Genomic DNA, 24,950 nt, shown 5'->3' with positions numbered 1-24,950 from the left:
CACACACACAATAAAATAAATTTGACAAGGTTCATTAAATAAAACATACCAAAATGATTGCTTGCAACACATTCACATTTTTTTTTTCCATCACCTAAAGTTACATTTATTAACTTTGTTATTTTAACTCCATTTTATTATACATTAACTATGAAATATAGAGTATCTATGACAAAGCTTTACATATTTTTTACAAATGGATGTAAGTGATATGAAAACTGATAAATATACATAAAAGGGGAAGAAACATAAAGGAGGTGGATACATAAAACAAATACTTATAACTGAACATTTTGAATGAAGGCAATCAAAAGATAGACAATAAATAATATAGATAAGATGTAATTATAATAAGATTAAATTATATATATTTTTTTTATTTTATATAACTTAAAATATAATTAACTTGTTAAATAACTAACCTTCTATTTTCTCTTTTGAGTAATGTTCATTAGATGACTTGCTATGAACTAACAATAATAAATTTTAAAATTTTTTTATTTTATTATTAATAATATAAAAAAACAATTACCAATTTTACATGATCACTATCTGTTGAGAAAATAATGATTACCCATTATCTATTCTTAACAATGTTTAAAAAAAATTAATGTTTATTAAAATCTGTTTTGAAAACTTTTTATTATAATGATACATTCAAAAAAAAATTATCTTTATATTAATGTTATAAAATAAAATTATGAATATATAAATATATATATATATATATGTATGTATATATATATATATATATATATATATATATATATATATATATATATATATATATATATATATATATATATATATATATATATATGTATATATATATATATATATATATATATATATATATGTATATATATATACAATATATATATATATATACAATATATATATATATAATATATATATATATATAAATATAAATATATATACATATATATATATATAAATATAAATATATATATATATATATATATATATATATATATATATATATATATATATATATATATATACCGTTATCTGGGGCTACTTGAGTTATTTGGGGTTACTTAAAACCAAAAAGGTAAAATGTTTATTTACTTTAAATTAAAATTTTTGTTTCTTTTTAATAGAATTATTTGGTGAGAAAGTAAATAAGTTATACACCTACTCAAATCAAGTAACATAAAATATAAAAAAAAATAAAAAATGTTTGATAGCATTTCTTAAAGTAAGTATCATTCGCTGCAAAACGTAGCAATTATAATTGTTTTTTATTTTTATTATTTTAATAAAAAATTTTGTACTTATGCATGAACAGTGCTACCAATTTGAAAGGAACAGTTTGTCTCGGGTGGCAGAAATCCAAGAGGCTGGTGGCTCTTGGATTTCTGAAATGAAAAGAAGGTACTTAAAAAAAATTAGAAAAATAAGGGTGCCAATCAGGGTTGCTGTTCCAGGCGGTATGACGGCTTTCAGCGGCCCTCTACATGAAGTGCAAAACTGAACCCAAATGTCATTGTAGCAGTTAATGTTTGAAAATGATTAAATTTGCTTTCGATTAACATTAAACCCCAAGTTTAATAATATATTTAAAAAGAGTTGATATCTGTTGTTATAACCATGTTCTTAATATCTGTTAGGTTATAAAATGTATACCTAAATAATGTTGAAAAGTATTAAAGCTAACAATAGCTATGTACCTTTTTGCATATACTACATACTATCATAACTAGTTCTACCAAAATGGTATACAAATATAAAAAAAAATTGGGTTCTAGAGCTTACAAAGACTATACAGATCAAAACTTAGAGCAAGCCCGTATTAAAATTAAACATGGAGTTATGAGTCAACCATTTACTGAAGAATAATTAGCCATTCCAGCCTTAGGAGAGCTCTTCAAAGACAATGCCTTACTATCACAACAAAACCTACAGGGCATCCAGTTGTCTTTATGTCTGAAGAAGAGCAGTCATTCTGTGATCATTTGAATAAAGTTTCATCTTTTGGCTACCCACTGACCTCAATTGACCTTCAAATTATTGTGAAATCTTATCTAAATTGATTGATGAAGGGGGAGGGGGAGAGAGGGAATGGTGTTTAATGTTTCAATAAAAATCTTCCAGGTATTTAATGGGTAAAAACCTTCACTAGAAAACATTATCAGCTATCTGAAAGATTTGCTGGAAACCTCAAAAGTATATATACTTTTTACACTATGGGTTCAAGTAGCCCCACAACAAGGGCTACTAGAACCCAACTTTAACACCCAAAAAAAGGATATTTTGAGCAAATATCTGAGCAAGAAATAGACAATAATTTTTTTTTTATCTACAGTCATCTATAGATCAAAAAAAAAAGTTATTGACAGATACTGATAAAAATAAACTTTTTTTTATCAGTATCTGTTCATAACTTTTTTAGGTGGATTTTTTTTTAGACAGTTCATTGATATTTTTTTTTTGAAAAAATAGGAGTGTCAAAAGATTTCAGCTCAACTTTGAAGTCTTTGGCTTTGAACCCCATGAATAACTTGATGTGAAAAAATTTTTTTATATTGAAAAAAATACAAAATTTACATATTCAAATATGTAAATTTTGAATTTTTTTCAATATCAAAAAATTTTTCACAGATATATTTAACATAATTAAATGATTAATATAATTAAGAACTACTAAGTTCATTAATTGCATTTTAGATATATAAAATTCTAATGAAAAAATTCAAGCTAACTTTTAAGGAAAAATTCAAGTCAAAAATTCAAATTACCTGCTTTAACTGGTTTATATGAATGAACTTTTTGATTTTCTAAAATAAAGTTTACACTCTCAGAAAATAAAAAAATAAAAAAATTAGAAATAATAAATAAATAAAAACTAATAAAAAGCACAAAAATACAAAGTTTTGGCTTAATAATAGGAATAAATACTCTTGGCTTAACTATTTTATTTTTATCTTTTATTGTTAAGTTCCTTATTTTCACACAGATTTTTCTTTACTTATAGTTTTAAATATATACTTTTAGTTTTAAAGAAAATATATTAACTGGTATACAATAACCTACTTTCTACAAAAAGAGAAAATCTAATAATATTATCTGCTGAAAATGACTATCTGCTCAAACCAAATTATCAAGAATAGTCATTGATGTCACATTTATACATTTGCAGATGCTTTTAATAGAGTTACACAGTATATAATAACAAACCAAGTGACATAAATGCTTGCATCTTAATTTGGTAATCAATTAACTGACAACTCACCACACATACAAATATCATTGGTGGAAACAATTTGGAATAAAAGCGTTTTATCAATAGAGCTACTTATAAGCAAACTCTGCAAAAAGCAATCAAGACAATTACCAAAATCAAATATATCACTTAAAGCGAAAGTAAATAATTGAACCTAATTATTTATAATATTATAAGAAATTGATAATTTACTTCACCTTTTATTTACAATCAAAATTAGCAAAACACAATTTCAAAAACAACTTTGGAATATTAACAATATAGTCAAAAAAAAAAATTCAATAATTCTTAAATAGATCTTAATATCCTATTGAAACTATCTTTAAAAAAAAATCTGTGACACATGCAATATAACTAAAATATCATATAATAAATCTACCAGGACATGTACATTCTCTTTTGCTTCCTTTGGAACTGTTGCTTTTTTTGATTGTTCTTGGGTATCTCAAAGATGCAGCAACAACTGGAGTTATTACTTCTAAATTAAAGAGCAACTATATTTTTTATTACATCCACAGCTATTACAACCTGCTTAATATGTAAAACATGAAACTTTTCAATTAATATGTTTTTATAAATATTTCGAATATAATTTATTCAAGAAAAAAAAAATCAACATTTCTAAGATAAGTTAAGATCTTACCTTACCTTAGAAATGTTGATTTTTCTTTTCTTGTATATTTTATATATCTATATATATGTATATCCTTATATCTATGCATATCCTTGTATTCTTGTATATATCTGTATATCCTTATACATCTGTATATACTTACATATCTGTATATCCTATTTATATGCATATCCTTATTTATCTATATATATCTTGTATATCTTATATATCCTTATACAGTGGTTTTCATAAATATAGACGCACTCATATTTGAGATTAGAAATTTTTAGTTTTTTAACAATAAAACAATAACGAAAAAAGATTTTGGTTTATTTTTTTTCTATTAATTAGATAAATACATACAGAATACAAAATTTACAAAAAATTTACAAAAAAATACAAATACTAAGTAATAATTAGGTGCAACTACATGGTATTAAAAAAATAAGACAAAAAAAAAATATTCATAAACTTAGACGCATGATACATAAGAAGGCGTAATTTATCAACCAATCAATATTTTGTGTAACCGCATTTTGCTGTAATACAACTAAAAACTTTTCTAGGCATAGACTCAACAAGATTTTTGCACATCGCTTCTGGTACCCTATACCAGGTCTCCTTAAGGACGCCCTTCAGCTGGCCAAGTCTGAAAATTTGAACCTTTACCAATTCACAGTCAATGCAAACCCAAATATTTTCAATTGGGTTCAAACCAGGTGAGTAAGGAGGCCACGGTATTGTCTTGATATTATCATTGAACCACTCCTTTGTATAGTATGCAGTATGTGCAGTAGCGCCATCTTGTTGAAGTTTCCATGGTTTATCATTGAGCATAAGCAGGTGAATTGATGGAATTAGGTTGTTTTCCAGTACTTCTACATATATTCTGGAGTTGATTTTTCCGGTGTATGTTTGACACATACCAATACCTTTGTAATTGAAGCATGACCAGATTCCTATCAAGCCTCCTCCACTTTGTACAGTCAGTCTAATGTACCTGGCCTAATACTTTTCGTAAGCCATTCTTTTGACTGTTATGTTAGATTTGCAATTGATAAGCTCAAAGTTACTCTCATCACTCCACATAATGTTTTTCCATTGTTCTATTGTCCAATACCTTCTTTCACGACACCAATTTAGTCTCCTTTGTTTATCATATGGATGCGAACTGTGCTTTGAGAAATAAATGTATTTCGCGTTGTATTGAATTCTGTGGTCAATTCTTTGAAACTAATTCTTGGATTAGCTCTGACAGCTCTAAAAAGGGCACTATTGTCCTTTCTGGTGGTTGACAAGGGTCTACCTGGCCTCATTTTCTTGCTGGCACCACCAGTGTGAAGAAAGTTTTTCCTCAGTTGTCCGAACGCATTTCTCAGAAACTCCAATTAACCTAGTGATTTCTCTATTACTTTTGGTTCCTTCTTTGACGTGAGCAATAATTTGCCATCTTTCACCTTGAGTGATAGGTAATTTGCCCATTTTTTGCATCTTATTAGTGCAAAACTAACTTAACTTTTGTTTATTTATTAAATAATGATTAACTAATTCCAGGTAAGTCATATTTATATAAGGTTTTTTGACAAAATCAATTAATTTAGGCCTATAAATGAGAAATATGGGAAAAAAACTACTAATTAACTATCAATTTACAAGATATAAGACTTTTTTGATTGTGCATCTTAATTTATGAATAAAATAAAATCGAGCTTATCAATTAACTTTTTTGTGTTAATTGGTATAAAATGAGTAATAAACATCCTGTAAAAAAAATTAAGGTACTCTATAATAGAGTTTCACTTCCTCTATTAAACTATATATCAAACATAGCGGTAGCACTTTTATTTTATTTTTATTTTAAGTATTTTTTTACATACATGTAAAAAAAAATGAGTGTGTCTAGATTTATGAAAACCACTCTATGTCTCTATATAAGATTAATATGGTAAATGGATAAGACAGCTTGATAAAATTAATGGCGGAGTCATGTCAATATATAACACAGCTATATTTAGAATTACACCTCTTGCTAAACATATTAAAAAACATTCAATATTACTGCTTTGCTACTAGTACTCTTGATGAATCATTTCATTGTGTTATTGTCATTAGATATATAACTGATTTACAAACATTAAGTTATTAAAAATTAGAGTCTAATGAAATAAGAGTTGCAGTATTTAATGATTTCCAACTTTTTACCTTTGACTTACTCAAAGCTTTTTAAATGACTTGATGACTTGATTTGTTTTACTTTTTTGCTATTTGATTAATATATAAACCATTTATACCTTTTCCATTTTCCCTGTTAAATAGCGATGTCCTCTTGACTTCATCATCATACAGATGCTTTTTTTCTGAAACTTTAATAAGAAACTTTATTTGTTCTGCATTATTGTACACATAAAAAAATTTAAATGATTAGAAATAAGCAATTTAACTAAAAATTACCTCGTTTTAGATATGATGATTTGATACATATTATGACCAAAAGGAAAAATATCAATAAACACTGCATCTCTAAAAAAAAAAAAAAGTTTTTGCAAATTGTATTTAGTAATGTTTTTCTTATTTGTTGTTTTTATTTATGAGAATGTTATTAATTTTTAGTGTTACTAAAATAAACATGAAGCCGCCAGACATGGTTTTTGTAAATGGCAAACCACAAATGTGTAAACTCATAAAACAATCAAAACTACACATACAAAATTTAGGCTTGCACTGCAGAATGCAATTATGGGTTACCAATACCATTTTTTAAATAAAATCAAATGTAGCAATTTTTAGAAAAATGTAAAAAAGATCCCATATTTTAAATTGTAAACACCATGCAATACAACTACTATGGACTCTTTTTAGCAAATATATAATATGCATGAGAATAGTAATTTATTTTATTTATAATGCCAATAGCATGTATGCTGCAATTCATTTTGACTTAACCTTAAGCTAAAAAATAACGAAGATTGCAGGCCTGATGGCATAACAGTATCTATTGTACAACAACATGAAAACAAATTTGTTTATAATTTCTGTTATAAGTATTTACACTCCATTATCCATATTTAATTGAACAAGAAAGTTTTTAGGGCATGTGATGCTTTGCAGCTTTCAATCTTACAACTCAGTAAATGATGAGTATCAGTTTTATTTCAAACCATTTAACAAGCTTTGGATGCTAAGCTCTTAAATAAGTAGCAGTATTTGTTTAAAATTTACATGCGATATAGGTGGCATTATTGCCAAACTAAACCATGGTTGTAATTTTGCTGGTATGTTTGTTAACATCTTGCAGTATGCAGATGATTTATTAATGACTCAATGCTCTGTCATTATGTGTGGAAGAGTGTTTATTGAATTTGAACTAGTATTTTTACTACAACTAGTACTATATATACAGACTTAGTTGTAAAATTTGATCTAAATAAATAATACACTCTGATTTCATGTCATACAACTGCTTCGGGCAAGTTAACTAATTTTTTTCCCTAGCTTTGTATTGGATACTAGTCACTTATAAACTTAAGTCAGCTTCAAATATTCAGGTTGCATATACACTGTAAATAATGGCAATGTTTTGAACCAAATAAAGTCTGTTTTATACCAGAGCTATGTGTTACACAAAGATTTGTTAAGTCTATCTGTCAAATTATGCTTGTACTCAGTTTAATGGCATACCTCTGCCATAAAAACTTTTTACTGACTTAAAGAGACTCAACCTGCATATACAATATATGTTTAAACTTTATTCATAAATGTTACCATAATGTTCTTTGAACTTTTTTTGAGACTAATCTGCACAATACAAATTCTTGGTTTGAAGCTTTAATCTTAATACATCACAACATATTTGTTAAGTGCTGCTTGTACTGTTCTTAACCATTTATAGACAGTATCTTGGTTTTTGTTGTTCTTGTTTTTTGTTTATTTTATTGGCTTATGTAATCTGAAATAAATTAACAGCAATAACTAACCTATTTAGATGAGTATAAATAATATATTTAAAATAGTATAATTAATAACCATTGTAATGGTTTTAATTATAATAAAAAATCAAGAAGTATTTTTCCTTTTCTTATAAGATCTTTAAAGACCTTTTTCTTATAAGACCTTTCTTTTAAGTCCTATTCTTCTAAGTCCGTTTCTTATAAGATCTTCTAATTATATACAATAATTGATTATTGAATAACTTTTATATATCCTATAAAACTATTAAAGCCCTGTTGGAAGGGTAAGAATAAAGACACCATTTCAGATCACCCATTTTATTTCGAAAAAATAAATTAAAACATTATTTCAGAAACTTTTAAACAAAATTCTACCTAAACTTTATCCACAAACATTTTAATATAAATTTAATCCACAAGTATCACAATATAAATTTTATTCGTAAACATTACAATATAAATTTCATCCAAAAACATAACAACATAAAAATAAAAATAATCAACATAAAAAAATATAATATTTTATAAAAAACAATTTTTAGTAAACTGCAACTTTCTACATTCATGGCATGACTATATTTCAAGGCTTGAATATTGGAACTAGTAAATGTTAATTTTCATATTTTTATTTAATTATTTTTTTGGTGAAAATTAAATATTTTAACCCCGCCTTTAGCACCCATCACTACGGGCTAATGCCACTGCACCACGGCTGGCATATTTACATACTCCACAAGGCGATAGCACACATGCGCTCTCCATGACTTTTGGCGTTTGCTCTATCTTGGGATATATTTAAAGCCAAATTTCGTGGACGTTTTTGTGGTTTGTTCTTTTTTATACACTTAAGTGGACGACCACAGCGTTGAACAGATCTTCCTTTATTCAGTGAGTGTTCAATTTCAATTTCAATTTCATTAAGATTTATTGCTTTCAATGAAAAATAAATATTCTAATTATGAGTTTCAAATTTTTTTTTTTGTTTTAGTAATATAGTCAGAAAGAAAACAATATATAGGTACAGTAAGTACTTCTTCAAAAATTTAAAAATATGTTTCTTTATAAAAAAGTACGAAAAATCGTGCGCGGGCGCATGTGTGCTATCGCCTTGTGGAGTATGTAAATATGCCCACGGCTGCTACTGGCTGTCACGGCTGAAATTTAATACAAATTTTAAAACTTTGTTTTACTGTATTTTAATTTATGTTGAATTATTATATTTTATGTTAAAATACTTTGGAAAACATGAGTTAAAGAAAATTGCAGCAGTTCTAGACCTAGAGGTAAGTGCCGGATGAAGTGATTTTGAGTGCTCGAAGCTATTATAAAGCAGAGGCCCTAAACTGACACATTGCCATAAAAAGAAAATAAGAAAAAAGTTCCCCTCTAAAAACAATTTGGCCCCTAAAACTACTGTACCTAAAAATATAGATCCTCTCCTTCCCTAAGTCAATTTTTTAGAAATCCTGGGTGGCTAGCAGGAGCTAAAGACGCCCCTGTTTAAATACATAAAGGTATAACAACATCGGACATAATAAAAGAACAAAAAGAACAAAATGACATAACTATTATTTGCTCAATCGTTGCAATGAAAGCAAATACCGATAGCGAGGATACATTTAGAAATTAAGTTTAAACAATATTTCTGCCACTAGACAACTGTAAAACATATGCAGCTGTTCCTTTGTGGAAAATAAGCAGGGATGCGGAGTCTCAAAATAGAAGTCCGGATTTAAAAGTCAAAAAAAGATTTCTTTTTCACTATTTTTGGTATCCAGGAGCTTTATAAATATAAAAAAGGTTATAGACTACTAATGGGAAAAAAATTAAGACTTTTAGGTAAGAGGAATAATCAATTTATGAACCCGGAGTCTTTAGATAAAACGGCGGCAAGGACTTTGGGACTCCGGGGTAAAAAAACAATAAGTTCCAAGTAATTATATCTCATGAAGTTTTTTTTATACCAGATTATAAGACAACCAATATGTTTAGAGCTCTCTGGACACTAGAGACCAAGAAAAAATAGAAGTATATAGTCAGAGTCCTTTTGGAACTCTGCGTCTCTGGAATAAGTAATTTTAAAAAAGGATATCATTATTTGAACGCGCGTAGAATATTGAGCTCATAATAGAAACCTTATTTGTACATAAAACTGTTTAAGTACTTTAATTTAATACGAGAATAATAAAATAGCGTTGATGTAATTTCTTGAGTGATAATATCTTGAAATATTCTTCATATATTATATTGAATAATATCTTGTTATCATTAAAGGTAATACAAAGATTTGAAATTTTTAATGAAAATGTTGATTTCTCAAACTTAATGTTGATTTTTAAAAAATTTGTAAAACAGTTAGTTAAAGATAGATAACCACTTTAAGTGTTTATTTTGCTAATAATTTTTAACCTATGGGTTAGGTTGTTACAAAAGCTTCGAAAAACAAGTAGCGCCAGTATATGGTCAAAACATGTGGTCAAAATGTAAAGTGTAGAATTTTGTCTCCTGGTCACCAGAAGTTGGTTTCTTATTAAATATTCAATAAAGGTTGTTCAGTTTTATTAAATAATTTTTTAGGTGAGTTTCATTATTTTACAATTCTTTAGTTGAGTCCATTAATAAAAGTTAAGTCTTTTAAAGCTTAAGGTGCTATAAAAAGTATTCAAAAAATTTTAAAGAATTATTTTTGAAAAAAAACTAGCTTTCAAACTTTTAAACGAAAATTAACTTTCATTTACTGAAAGAATTTTGCTAAAAATTTATTACATCTTTAATTAATAAAGATTTTATGCAACTATCTACCCTTAGTAATAGCCTCAGCAACGGTAGACATTCTTGGTATTTACCCAAAAAAAACGCAATTAGACTCCAATGAACAACTGAAAAAATATTTGTAATTATTAAATGTCATTAACTAAAGTCACATTGAAAATTTTGGCAGTTTTTTGTTGCAACTTTTATCATGCTGTTTATTGTTGATATTGTCAACTTTTTTAGATTTTACTTCAAGTATTATAAATAATAAATGCTTCAAGAAATAACTTAAAATTATCTAATAAATAAAATTTGTACGATAAAAGAGAAAATTTTTTTTACAAATTCTTATACAATTGAATGACAGCAGTAAAGCGGTCCAGATATTATTCCCGATTCACGTTGTGCAAGTGTCACAAAATTAATACCGCTGATTAATAGAAATCAAGTAGTAAATAACACTGTGTATAAGAATTATTATATATTTATTGATTTTTCAATTTTGTTTAATAATGTTGAAATTGGTAGATGTCCAGATTGTTACAACCTTGTTACCAGAGTTTATGATTTATTTAGGTGCATATGTTTAGCCAATCATCTTGAAACCAAGTGTAGTATATATGAATGGAAAAAAGGTTTATATTATTTTAACCAGAGTAGTAAATTGGAAGGAAAGATTAGATAAACATTGAAGAAGTATGATAACTGATTTCAGAGAAATAAAACGAGGGTATCAAGCTATGAAACACTTTAGCTGTTTGAATTTACGTTGTTTGACAGCTACTTCATTTAAAAAACTAAATATAGTAATATCAAAAGTTTATGATAAAGCTACGAAAGAAACTATGAAGCTTGCCAAAAATAAAATGAAAGATGACAATGTTGATGACTAGAAACCAATAATGAAGTATGTTAAGATTGATAGTACATGGAAATGTACATGGTGGGTGATAAGTGAATTTACTATAAAGAAATGTCAAAATTTTACATAGGCTATAGAATTTGAAAAAAAGTAAAAAAATTTCACTGTGATACAATGCTTGGAAAGCTCAGCCTGTAATGACGATTGAGCATTCCAGTAATGACATTTTTTACTGACACAAGCTTTCAGATAAGACATTTTTAAAAAAGCATGCGTAAAACCTAAAAAAAATGGATTTTTGAGAAACTATTATTTTGAATCAAAATTTTGGATACCTTAATAATTGAAAATTTTTAAGTTGTAAATTAACAGAAAGATCTAATAATACTTTTTGGAATTATGAGGACCAATTTGATTTTATTTCACTATATTTCTTTATTTGCAAACTATATATATATATATATATATATATATATATATATATATATATATATATATATATATATACATATACAACAATAAATTTTGCAGATGACACTAACTTGTTTTTGTCTCATAAAGATATTAATATGCTTTTTACTAATATGACAAATGAATTAAAAAAAGTATCTGTTTGGTTTAAACAAAATAGATTGTCTCTAAATATAGAAAAAACTAAATGGACACTTTTTTATCCACCTTCAAAAAAACAGAAACTGCCTCATATCATGCCAGACCTTTTAATTGATAATATAATAATAAAAAGAGAAAAAGTTACTAAGTTTCTTGGAGTATATATTGATGAGAATCTATCTTGGAGAAATCATATTGATAATACCTCCAATAAAATCGCTAAATGCATTGGAATTCTCTATAAAGCAAGAAATGTATTATGTAAACACCAGTTAACACAATTATATTATTCATTTATACATTGTCATATAAACTACGCGAATATTATATGGGGAAGCACTCATAGAACAAAACTAAAATCTCTTTACCTTCATCAGAAACACGCAGCTCGCGCAATAAATTTTAAAAATCGGTTTTTTCATACGAAACAACTTTTTAAAGAAATGAATATTTTAAATGTATATCAACAAAATGTCTTTAACATTTTATGTTTCATGTTTAAATGTAGAGAAAATTTGTTGCCAAACGTATTACAAAATCTTTATTGTATGAAACCTAAAAACAAATATAATCTTCGAATTAATAACAATCTTATTGCCCCTTTTTGCCATAAAAGCAAAGACCAGTTTTTTGTTTCTTATCGAGGTCCTTATCTCTGGAACAAAATAGTCTTACCAAATTTTGATTTTTCTACCCAACTGACTTTTGCCTCATTCAAACAAAAACTTAAAAGAATTATATTTTTAATTGAAAATATTTTGATTTACTTTTAATTGTTTTTTTATTTTGTTTGTTTGTTTATTCGTTGTTGTTCTATTTTGTATATTTTATTTATTTTTTAATCTTGGCTTTTTAAAATTTTATCTTGGTTTTTACATGTTTTTGCATAAAGTTGTATTATTATTATTATTTCACTTAAGACATTGTATTTTTATCAAAAATTAACCATATATTGTAAAGGGCTTCATGACAAGATCCACATGATCTTCTAGAAGTCCTGTCGTTACTAATGTAAAAATTGTAAAATATAATTGGTTTTTTTAATTTTTTTAAACGGAAAAATATTTAAAAAAAAAAAAAAAAAAAAAAAAAAAAAAAAATATATATATATATATATATATATATATATATATATATATATATATATATATATATATATATAGTTTTTAATTGCATTTTTATGTATAGCGCTATACGTTTCTATTTTCACTAGCTATACCCTCACTAATATTAAACAATGGCTTATTTTTGTATATTTCGTCTTTAATGAATCTTAGAACCATTAAAGACTGGAAGTGAACTTTTGAAACATTTTTATTATTATCATGGTATTTCTTCAATACAAAACTGTAAAACTCCTTGCAGACAAGATGGTTTTTGCAGAACATACAACAGTGTCCATGTACTTAAATTTCTTTTATGTAGAAAGATCCGAAGTGATCTTTATTCGGAATATGAAAATATAAATGTTTCTCCTATGGCAAGCTAAAGTAAGCTTATGGATTAGCATGGTATTTATAGAGCAGCAATAATAACAAAACTTTGACAAAATAACAGTGAAAATGTTCGTTCAAGTCGCATTAAATGGGTAAAAATTAGAATAAAGAGTTTTTGATTTTTAATGACTCTGAGATGTAAAAATACAAGTAAAGTTATAATTCACTATGGAGGGTACCATAGTGAGTATTCAAAATATTTTTTTCAAAATATTTTATGCACAGTAATTGAAAGTGTATAAAAAAAATGTACAATGATGAAACAAACGCTGGCAGCTTAAATGATGTTCTTTAGGATATTGAATATGAGTGTGTAAAATGTAGTTTAACTATATACACACTGTATATAATTATATAGTATATAGTAACTGTAATAGTTACTGGTAAAGAAAACACTTAGAATAAAAAGGAATGATTACATCTAATAAAAAAAAATTTGGCAAAAAACTTGTTGATAATGCTCTGATTATTAGACTGATTGTTTTAACTTTTCAAAAATAGTTTTTTTTCGTATATGTAGTGATTTTTGCAGCTAACCCCTATTTTTTTAATATTTGAGCATTACTTTTTATTATATATGTTATCGTCACATTATGTTTATGTACGACTAATTTTGTTTGTTACTTGAAAAACTAAGTAGAAACTTCAGTTCTGTTTTTTATATGAAATGTTTTGTCATTAACAACTCTTTAAAGGAAAGTACCTCAAAAACAAATATTCACAGATCATGAAAGTGATTTAAAACAATATGCGATGTATATATTATATTTCAGAATAATGGTGTTAAAGCAGTAACTTGTTAACAGTTAACCAAAAGTTAACCAAAAGTTAACCAAAAGTTAACCAAAAGTTAACCAAAAGTTAACCAAAAGTTAACCAAAAGTTAACCAAAAGTTAACCAAAAGTTAACCAAAAGTTAACCAAAAGTTAACCAAAAGTTAACCAAAAGTTAACCAAAAGTTAACCAAAAGTTAACCAAAAGTTAACCAAAAGTTAACCAAAAGTTAACCAAAACAACCAAAAGGTAAAATAACTAGAAAAGTTTTCATGCCCGGCTAACTTATTCAAAGCAGAGCCTGCCTTAGGTAAATGGAGTCCCAAGGCAAAGCTGGTGTTCCAAATTAAAAAATAACACAAAAACTACTAGGCATGGGGAAAAAGGCAAATTAAGGAAAAAAAGATTCGAAAGAGGTTGCTGGGTGGAGGATCATTCCCCGATTTGCCGGCGGCCAAAAATTATGGAAATTCTTTTGGAATTGCAATGAGAAATAACTTTCGTTTAAAAGTTTGTAGAATTCTATTAATGTTTAAAGAATTTATATAAACTGTGAAACCTCTTTGGGAATTACGATGAAAATTAAATTTCTCTTCATAAACAAACTTTAGAAAATATCTAAACCTCTAAAAACTCTTGTGCAACTAAAAGACCTTCACCAATCGAAGCCCTTGGTTGCTATCTTATTAGACTATGCCTAAGGCTGGCCGTATTCGCAGAATGGCATTTATTCAAACAACCATATTGTTTTGTTTTTTTTAACTAAAAATTTAAACTTTGATCAAACCAAATAAATTTTGAAAATCATGAAAGTTAGTATTTAAAGTGGTAATATAACTTTAAATGGTTTTGATCAAAAGTAAGCAACTTAAACAAACTTAGAGGGAGTTCTTTCAAGTATTTTTTAAAAGTGGAAGTTCACAGTGATAAATTTTATCATTAAACACCAAACAGTTATAAAGTAATTGCATCCAAGGTATTAAAAAACTTTATTTTGAAAAAAAAAAAAAAAAAATGTATCAAATAAGACAAACTTATGTTTAAGTTACAGCTGTAGAGTGATCAAGGGGCGTACTGATTTTCTTTGATCAACGGGCACACTGATTTTCTTCAGATTCTTTATATTTGTCCATCATTTATATTCCCAACCCTTTTAGGAACTTTTGCCGTTTCTTGGAAGACTCTTGATTTTTATATAAGTTAGATAAAAGCACTTTCAATTTTGATTATTATAAAGCCTTGACGAACATTTTTTAGGTTTTAGGTTTAACTGTTTATGAACCAAAATTGAACTAAAATTAAAGTCTCCTACATCGTCCTATGTTCCAACTGGTCAGGCTGACATACTTTGTTTTTAGGTTTGCCAAAAGTTCAACACGTTGGAAGCCTAGTCTCATCAATGTTATTGCTATTATGTTCAACTTCTTTTGTTTCTGCAAAAAAATTTTCTTCAGCAATTGTAGATTTAGAATCAATGACAAATTTTACAGGACCATGGTAAAGTCAGAGGTGTTGAAAGGTTCATTTTTTTGAAAAACATTTCAAACCTTGCTTAATTAACTAATTGACCTCATGGTAATTTGAATATTCATGTTATATGTGCAATTTTAAACTTTTGATGTCTACTAATATTGCAACAACATATTAAAATTAAAGCGTATCCTTATTTATACAGTTGTTTTTTTTTCAATACGAAACTATCAATAAATTACCAAAGCTATCATTAAAACACCGAAGCCATTATTTAAGAATAACCAGAGACAGTTTCAAGGTGGTTTTGAGGTGTCATACCCCCTTCCATTTAAAGAAGGTCATATTCAATTTATAATTGGTTTTCAGGAATAAAGCTAACTATTCGGAATTTGACATATTTCAATTGGTAGATTTTTAGTTTTGAGGATTTTTTAAATTTATTTTAGAAGGCAGTCCACAATTTTTAAAAATTTACTCCTGCTTTTCCACCCCCTTGTTTTATTTCTAAAACCGCCCCAAAGCATAACTACTAGATTATGATATTTATTATAGCGGATTTTTTTCTTTAAGATCTAGAATCATGTCGAAAACATTTTTGAGCTTGTTATTGATGGCGGTGATGATAAATTATGTCACCACAAAGTACTCTTTTCAGTTCTTGTTCTTGTTCTTTGCTTGACCCTATATTTTTTTCGCATTATTAAGAATAATATTTAATGTTATATATAATAAATATTCTTATTATAGTTTATAAACCATTAACAAATAATATAGTTATTTGCTTTCTAAGGCTTTAAAAAGGTGTGACAATCAAGTCAAATTTTATGTTATTAAAGTAAATAATTAAAATAAAATAAAAGTTGATAGAGCCTGCTTTATAAATAGGTTTGTTATTTTTTGTAACAATTAGAAATAAGAAGAAAAGCAGTTGCTTTATTTTTGCTATATGCGTTGCTAGAGTAAAATGCTCTCTATCAGCTTTTTGTTAAATTTGTTTAGAAGCGTTAAAAAAAAGATTTTAGTGTTGCATAGGTACACTTAACAAACTCTTTTAGTTATCACATCATAAATCTATTATTTATAGTAAAAGACAAACAGTAGGGTGTGTCAAACACCTAACTTTGCAATACGTCACTAGTAACAATGAAGACAACGTTGCGTTGTGTTAGAATTTAAGTTTTATTAAATTTATAGAATTTTCGATCTCGTTCAACTATCTCGTAGCAGCCTTTTCTATAGAGTTTTTTTGAGTAAAAAAAATTCGACATGTTTTAACGATTATTTATCTTAACTATTTGTGAGGTTTATTGATGGAGACAGATCAAAGGTTTTTGTTTAGCATGTTAGCAAGGCACTCTCTTGGACTTGCACTCTCTTGCACTCTCTTGGACTATTTTTGACTATTTTGTGCTTGAAGAATATATAGTAGCAATTTCTTGACAGTTTTTTTAATGTATTTGTGATTTAAAATGGAAGATATTTTTTTCTGATAAGATTAAAAAATAAACTAAATATGAAAACGTAATTTTATGCTATTATAATTTTTTTCACTTTATATTAAGTTACCTAGATTTCCTGACATATTTTTGTAAAAGAAAAAAACACAACAAAACGAAAACAACACAAGAAAATAATAATAATGAAAACAAACAAGTTGATTCCAAAATATGAATCCTTTTATTTACTGTCACCATCTGTGTGTTATGGAATCTTAGTAATAGAATGGTTTTTTTATTAATAAATTATAATTGAAATCTTTCCATTATTTTAACTTTGCTAATGCAAATGTTAAATAAATACTTATTTTTATATACACCATTTTCAAAAGCCAAAAAATAATTTTGCTTAATTACTTATTAGCATTCAGGTGGTTTTGTTAACAAGATTATTTTTTCTAATGAAAACATTCATGCTGCGAACTTACCGAAGAATTCCGAGAATTTATAGAGAAATTATGCAAAAACTCAAAGCATGAAAATTGATCACCAAGGTAATTTTAAATTGTTTGAACATAGTTTAAACTGTATTTATAATGCATTATACTGTATTAATCATGATAATTTTTGATATTACGCATTTATCAATAATAAGATTAAATTATCCTCCATTAATTAAACACTGGCACAATTTTGTTGGTGTTTGTAACAAGATGTTGGGTATGATTATTTTTTGATGCATGTAATTTTAATTGCTCTCAATATGCTTACCTGTTACCAACAAAAACAAAAATATTTCTTAGTGTATCAACAATTAGTTTTCAAGTATGTACTTTTTTATTTAATCTAGTTTTTCCTTGTTTAAACGTTGTGCTGAAAGTCAAAAAACGTTGCCATTGCAGAAAAAAACACATCTTACTTTGCTCTGTTGACAATTGTGCATTTGCAAAGATTTTTATTGAGAAGAAGAAAAACAATTATTACTATTTTTTTAATATTTACTTTCCACTCGTTTCTCTTTTTTCTTTTTTTCAATATTTACTTTCTTTTTTCTTTTTTTCAATATATGCGTCAGTTTAAGGCGATTGCATTAATGTTTAAGAAAAACGTTTGAAAAACAGCAAATTGCAACGTCATTTGACGGTGAGAAGGTTTTTTTTCCATTTTTATTTAAAATTTAAACTTTTTGATTAGATTTTTGTTGATTATATAAAATATTAAAAAATACTAATGTACAGTTTATCAAACGTATTATTAAAGGTAGCGTTTAAAAACACTAATGGAAATTCTTTTAAAAGCATGATTTAAAGATATCATTGTTAAAGATCTCTTAATTAAAAATATCATAATTAAAAATATCATCAAAAATGAAGCTTGAGTTAAACTTGTAACATATTGTTGCTGCCTAAAACAAATAATTGTTTAAAAATCTAAATCTATTCATTTTATGTCCTTAGTCTTTGAATTAGTGGCAATTTTTAATATAGAATTAATATTTTATACTTAAGCACTTCAAATAATTTTCAGCACAGGTTTTCTCAAACAACAAGAAAAAAAAAAGTAAAACCGCGAAAATATTTGTGAATATGATTAAATTTCACGATTAAGTGAATATGAAAAACTTTTACCCCCTGATGATGTTTACAATTTTACAATTGATTATTAGAACAACAAAATGTTTTTACCCAATTCACCACTGATTTTACCCAATTCACCGCTGATTTTACCTAATTCACCGCGGATAATTTTTATATGTTTTTGTTACTAAAGATTAAGTATTGAAACTTTTCACAAATATAAATTATGACGCTTCTAAGGAAATGTTTTTTGTAAAAAAAAAAATTAATATAAAATTTGTAAATCAAAATCAAAAACTTCAATTGTTATTTTTTAAAATTTTTCCACTAATCAGGTTCTTTTTAATATTATGAAAAAACTTTAAAAGTATTAGAATCGACAAAAATTACACAAAATGCTTGTTTTAATTGCAAAGTATATTAATAGCGCCGGTCCGTAGGGGATGCAAAGCACCGGGGCCCCACATTTTTTTTAATTTTAGGGACCCATTTTTTTTGCAGGAAATCATTCAATCAAAGTCAATCAAAAAAAAATCATTCTTTATTTACTAATTTGAAAGTCACAATTACAAACCTATTATATGGTTTCCGAGCATAAACCAAAGTTTCCGACCATGACCTAAAGTTTTGTGCAATTTGCGTGGCCCCACTTATTTCAGAGTTTAAAACCCACGCCGGATTCATAATAATGGCGGTTTGTAATCAGAAAATACGGGATTAATTTGGTAAAATAAAGTTAACTTGTAAATAAATGTAATTAAACTCATAAGAGAAAGTTCGTATAGTGTGTAGAATGGCCAGTCATGAGATTCGAAAGTATGAATCTAGTGCTCTGAAAGAAAAAAAAAGGGAAACAAACAATATTCCTTAGTAAAAAGACAGGTGCTCTATACACGTACTTTTAAATTTCCTGTGATAAGGTCCATTAATTACGCTAACAAAAAAAAAGGGTAGAGGGTCTGCATTTTTTTGACAATTGTTGACAAAACGGAGAGGGAAAAGTCAAAGCAAGTTGACGTCAATAACGTTACTTTTTTTGATTAATTTAATTATTTTAAAAAAGGAAAATTAGGCAACATTTGCAGTCCTGTGTTGTATATTCGCTCAACCTTCAATGTTTTTCACCTTAAGTTATTCATATTTAGTCTGCTGTGAAAACAAAAAAAATTTAGGTAAGTACACGGTCTACATTATATTATTTAAACATTTATACCAGGGGTTAGCAACCTTTGGCTCGCAAGCCTCATGTGGTTCTTTCGATGTCAAGATGCGGCTCTTTAGCTCCATGCAAAAATATTAATATAGCATTGAAATAAAGATGGTAGCTGTTTAAAAACTGAAAAATTCTGTTAAATGCAACTTTTGGCTCTTCCGTCTCAAAATTGAATTGTTGTATTAGTTTGAAATATGTTCATAATTTAAACGTGCAAGGTGTATTCATCAACTTTTTTTCGGATTTGTAGTTATGAACTGGAAATATGTCCCAAAGTTAAAAGTTGAATAACTTTATTTTCTATACTTTTACTTTTATTCACTTTTTGTTGAGAGCAAGCATTTGTAATTTTAAATGATTACATTTATTTAAAATATGTTCATAACTGAAAATTTAAATAAATTTTTTTTTTCTAGTCATTTTACTTTTAATCACTTTTTTGTTTTAGTTGTAAACTAGTCTATTTTAAATATTGTTTTATTTTTTTTCCATTTAAATATGGTTTTGAGGGTGGCGGTGAAAAAAACTGTTGACGAAATTAATGAACAGCCCCAAAGTAATAATTTTACTAATGAAGAAATTCCAAGTGGATCTTTATATCCAGTTGGCAGCCAAGATGCCAACTGGATATAAAGATCTACTTGGAATTTCTCAATTAGGAGAAATTCCAAGTGGATCTTCACTTCAAGTTGGAAATTCACGACCGTTTTCGTAAATTTTTAACTCTTCTAAGAACTCTTTTTAAGCAATCTAGAAACCGATTACTACAGAAAATGCAATTAAAAAAAAATAATAAAACGATTGATTTGAGCATGAAAAAGTTATAGATCAGGAATGTAAACGATGGGCAGCTGTGTTAGAAAGAATTCTTTTAATTACACAGTCCTTAGCTGAAAGAAATATAGTTTTTCGAGGGTCAATTGAAAAGCAGGAAAATACAAATAATGGCAATTTTTTAGGATTATTTGAACTTCTTCTATTATACGGTTTTGCAAGAGAACATCAAGCGAATCAAATCAGAAAAAAAATTTTCAGTTACCTTAGTATAAATATTCAAAATGAAATGATTAATCTTCTATCTGATTGAATAAGAGAAGAAATTATTTGACAGTTCAAGAAAACAAAATACTTTTCGTCTATTCTAAACTGCACACCAGACCCGTCTCACACTGAGCAAATGTCGTTGATATTTGTTTTGTTCAGATAGAACCAGAAATTGTTAGAAAATAATAATTTTTTTTGTTTTTACCTGAAGACTGTCAAACAGGAGCTCACTTAAAAGATGTCAAATAGGAGTTCACTTAACAGATGTCAAACAAGAACTCACTTAACAGATGTTTTTTAAATGAAACACGCATAAACAGTGTGAAAGCATTACATTATCAGATAGGAGAAGTATATGAAGCATTATATGAAATAAGTAGTCGTGATTCTTTTTTTTACCAAAGTAACAATAACTAATCTATCCAAGATCCTAAGGAACGTTATCGAATAGAATTCTTCAGTGTTCTTATTAATATTGTAGTAATGTTATTGAAGGAAAGTTTGAATCAAACATAGGATTATGTATCGGTTTTTGGTTTTTTATTTGTACATTCTTTGCAAACGTCAATTCTTTAGAACTTAAATAAAACTGACTTGATTTACAAAATAAACTGACTTTTGAGACATACTGACATTGATGGAAAAAAAATTACTTTTGGAACTACAAATGATTTCGACTGCACTTTTAACAAACGTGTAATCAATAAAATATTTGAAAAGTAACAGGCTGCTGGATGTATTTCAAAATCTATGTGTGGCTCCGCGACTTATAGAAACAATGCCAATTACTATAGCCTCAGAAGAGCGATGTTTTTTAAACTTAAGCTGGTTAAAACCTATTTAAGAACTATAATGAATCAAGATCGAATGTACGCACTGTCTTTAATTTCTATTGAAAATGAGATTGCCGGTAACATTAATTTAACGGAGATGATAAAAAAATTTGCAGAAGCCAAAAAACGGAGAGTTCCTATTAATCACCAGAATGTGTAATAATTTAAACTATGTGCAAGAATATTATTTTTGTTACTTTTCCCCTTAAAACACACATGATGTTTCACAACTTTGTATTTTTATGATTATATGAAGTTTCTTTGTATATGTAAACTATACTTATAAAATACTGCTCATTAAAGTTATACATCTGATTTGGGATTAAAAAATACGGAATTAAGAAATGGTTTGTGTAGGTTATGTATTTTTACAGGGCCTCAATTTTTGTTTACACCGAGGCCCACAAATGCCACGGAGCGGCATTGTATATTAACAGGAGCGGATTCAAGCTGTAGCAAGTGCAGCAACTGCTATAGTCAGTTCAGTTTTTTTTTCTCTTTTTATTTTTTACATACATTTCTTTTTTCATGCAATTGAGAAAAATAATTTAAATAAAATATGGAGGTTACAAGTCGTCAAAATGTGGCGCTTCAAAAATTAATTCAAAATCGTAGCTGAGCCAAGTTGACTATGTTACGGAAACATTTCATTCGGAAAGATGAAATTCTTGAATGAAAAACCAATGTTTTTAACGGGTTTTTTCTCATATACCCATAAATTTTTGAAAGAATGTTAAGGTGGTTCCTAAGTAATCAAAAAAAGTTTCTTTTTATTCATAACCATTAATTTTTTCAAAAGTAGGTACAGAATGTGTAAAAAAAAATATATTTTCGAACTCCTAAAATATATTGATGATCACATATAGGCCTATGAGAGTCAAAATAACCCCAAAAAATAGAGTTTACTAGAAACACAATTACTCATGAGTAAAAGCTTATTTTACTTTCAAACTTGGTATACTTGTGCGCGCTACCTGTATCTAGTGCGTGAGTTTTTTTTATTAAAAGATCTTGTTTCTACTAAAAGTTATGCTTCAAAACAACTGAAAATTTCAAGTAGTTAATTAGTTAAAAGCTATTAATTTAAAAGTTATGATGTTTTTCGTGAGACAATTTTCTTGAAAAACGATATGGTAGAAAATCAAAAAACAAGAATAAAATTTGTTTTTAAAACTAAAATCCTCCTTTTAAATAAGTTTCTCCTCCCTCTTTATGCAAGTCTTTATCCAATAAACCCTTCTTGATGGGTTTTAGTTTTTTTCTTTTTGCTTTAGTCTTATTTGATGTTTTAATAAGTAAATTTTGGATGCTGCGTCGGTTCATTTTTTCAGTCTGTATTCCAAGGTCTGTATTCCGGTCTGTATTCCAAGTTTTTCATACACTTTAACAAGTCCAAATCGACCTTCGTTAAATTGAAGAATTGATCTTTCTACAAAGACTTGCTTGGGACATTTCATCCAGATAATATTATTCAGGGACTCGTTAGCATTTTGAGTTTCCCCGTGGATGCACTTGCGAAGAAGGTCATAATTTGAAAGGTCTTGGAAAATCTTTGACAAGATAGGAAACATCCACTCTGGTAAATTAATCCTCTCTTTGTGTTTTTTTTAGTTTTTTATTCTTGTAACTACACCACAATCCTTCTCCTGGTGGACAAAACATGTGGCGCTTATCTAAGTTAGAAAAGTTGGTACAATGATGAAGGATAGCACCTATCCACTTTTTCATTGTGTAAATTTTCATCGTCAGTGCAATTTAAATTTAGACTTCTTCGAATGGCAATACCATAATAATTTGTTATTGAATTGATGGAATTGTTTGTCAATTTTCCTTTTCCACCAAATGGTGTAGAGGTATTTTTATATTCTTGTACTAGTGTCCTAAGTCGAGAAAGTATTCGTTTGTTTACATGTCCAATACATTCAAGTTTAACAGGCGTAATATCAAACTGTGCTTCGTAGGGTTTGGAGTTAACAACTTCTTTGTAAGAAGCTGTGTCTCCATCTCCAAGATTTCTCATTATAAACTAGTTTATTTCGACTTACAGATTGCTGAAATGTATCAATAGCACCTGAGGATTCCATTGCTCCTGATGACTTTCGATGGTTAATTTTACAATTATGTGCAACTTTCCAATTTGTGTATTCTGTTATCCCTTTTTTTCCACCCCATATTATACACTGTCTACAATGTTTTGATAAAACAATAACATCCAAACACTTTCCTTTGCTTACTGCTGTCACTACACCGTTCAACGAGGAGTGTCCTCTTTTTTGCCAAGTTCCATCAATCGATACACGACAAGAATGTATACCTGGGACAATTTTTTTCCATTTTTGCTACATTTGCAGCATTTTGCATACTTTCTAGTGCAGAATTTTCGTATGCAGAAAATAACTTATTATTAATATTTCTAAAGGCATTATTAGATATTGAGTGCATATTCATACATCATGCAAATGTTTTAATCGATTCGTGCCCTTTACCAATTTATCGAAAAGCCATAACCAATCGAACATTAATTTCACTTGGCTTACAACCATAGATTTTTTCAGAAGCACTAAAAGGTGATGTATACTTGTGACTTTTATTTTTACATTTTCCACAAAAGTAAACAATTTTATGAGAAAATCCCCGTCTATCATCCAAACTTTTAGATATTGTGACATTAGCTTCCCCACATTCTTGACACTTGTTTCCTACTGCTATCATTTCCATAAGTATTTTAAAATTTATAAATAAGAAATAATCATCACTACTTCCAGAATGTTCAGCTGGTTTAATGGTAAAAATTTTTTTAGTGATATTTTCAATATTTACATTTTTTTTATTTCCATTAATACCACATTTATTATTTACAATATTTACAGGTTTTTTACACCCACGACCATCAACACCCTTTCTTGATGACTTTCTTTTGTTATTTCGAAGGTTTCCCATATTAAATCTTTATTATTTTACTACAAGCTAAGTAAAATGATAAATAATTTCAACAAGCACATTAGAAAACAGTAAAAAGTAAAAAAATTATTATAAAAAAGCCTGCCTGCTGTTTGCACTTTGCAACAGCA

At 27.4% G+C, this 24,950-nt stretch overlaps 1 protein-coding gene across 11 annotated transcripts in view; it reads right to left on the bottom strand.

The window, feature by feature from the left end:
• Positions 1-17,939, bottom strand: part of LOC100201507 (uncharacterized) — a 95,698-nt gene extending 77,759 nt beyond the window's left edge. For 7 of the 11 annotated variants that reach the window (XM_065792426.1, XM_065792429.1, XM_065792428.1 and 4 more), the window contains exons 1-7: positions 17,701-17,922; positions 6,309-6,377; positions 6,149-6,220; positions 3,624-3,722; positions 2,760-2,798; positions 423-470; positions 50-94 (exon numbers count right to left, since the gene is read on the bottom strand). In XM_065792426.1, coding sequence (XP_065648498.1) covers positions 50-94; positions 423-470; positions 2,760-2,798; positions 3,624-3,722; positions 6,149-6,220; positions 6,309-6,375 — 370 coding nt within the window. In that variant the 5' untranslated portion in view covers positions 6,376-6,377; positions 17,701-17,922. Of the gene's footprint in view, positions 1-49; positions 95-422; positions 471-2,759; positions 2,799-3,623; positions 3,723-6,148; positions 6,221-6,308; positions 6,378-17,700 lie in introns of all 11 variants that reach the window. The other 4 variants (XM_065792427.1, XM_065792430.1, XM_065792432.1 and 1 more) reach the window with 2 other exon arrangements.
• Positions 17,940-24,950: the final 7,011 nt, after the last annotated feature.

The sequence above is a fragment of the Hydra vulgaris genome, chromosome 03, assembly GCF_038396675.1.
Source record: "Hydra vulgaris chromosome 03, alternate assembly HydraT2T_AEP".
NCBI classification, from domain to species: Eukaryota; Metazoa; Cnidaria; class Hydrozoa; order Anthoathecata; family Hydridae; genus Hydra; species Hydra vulgaris.
This window is presented reverse-complemented; position numbering and strand designations above follow the sequence as displayed.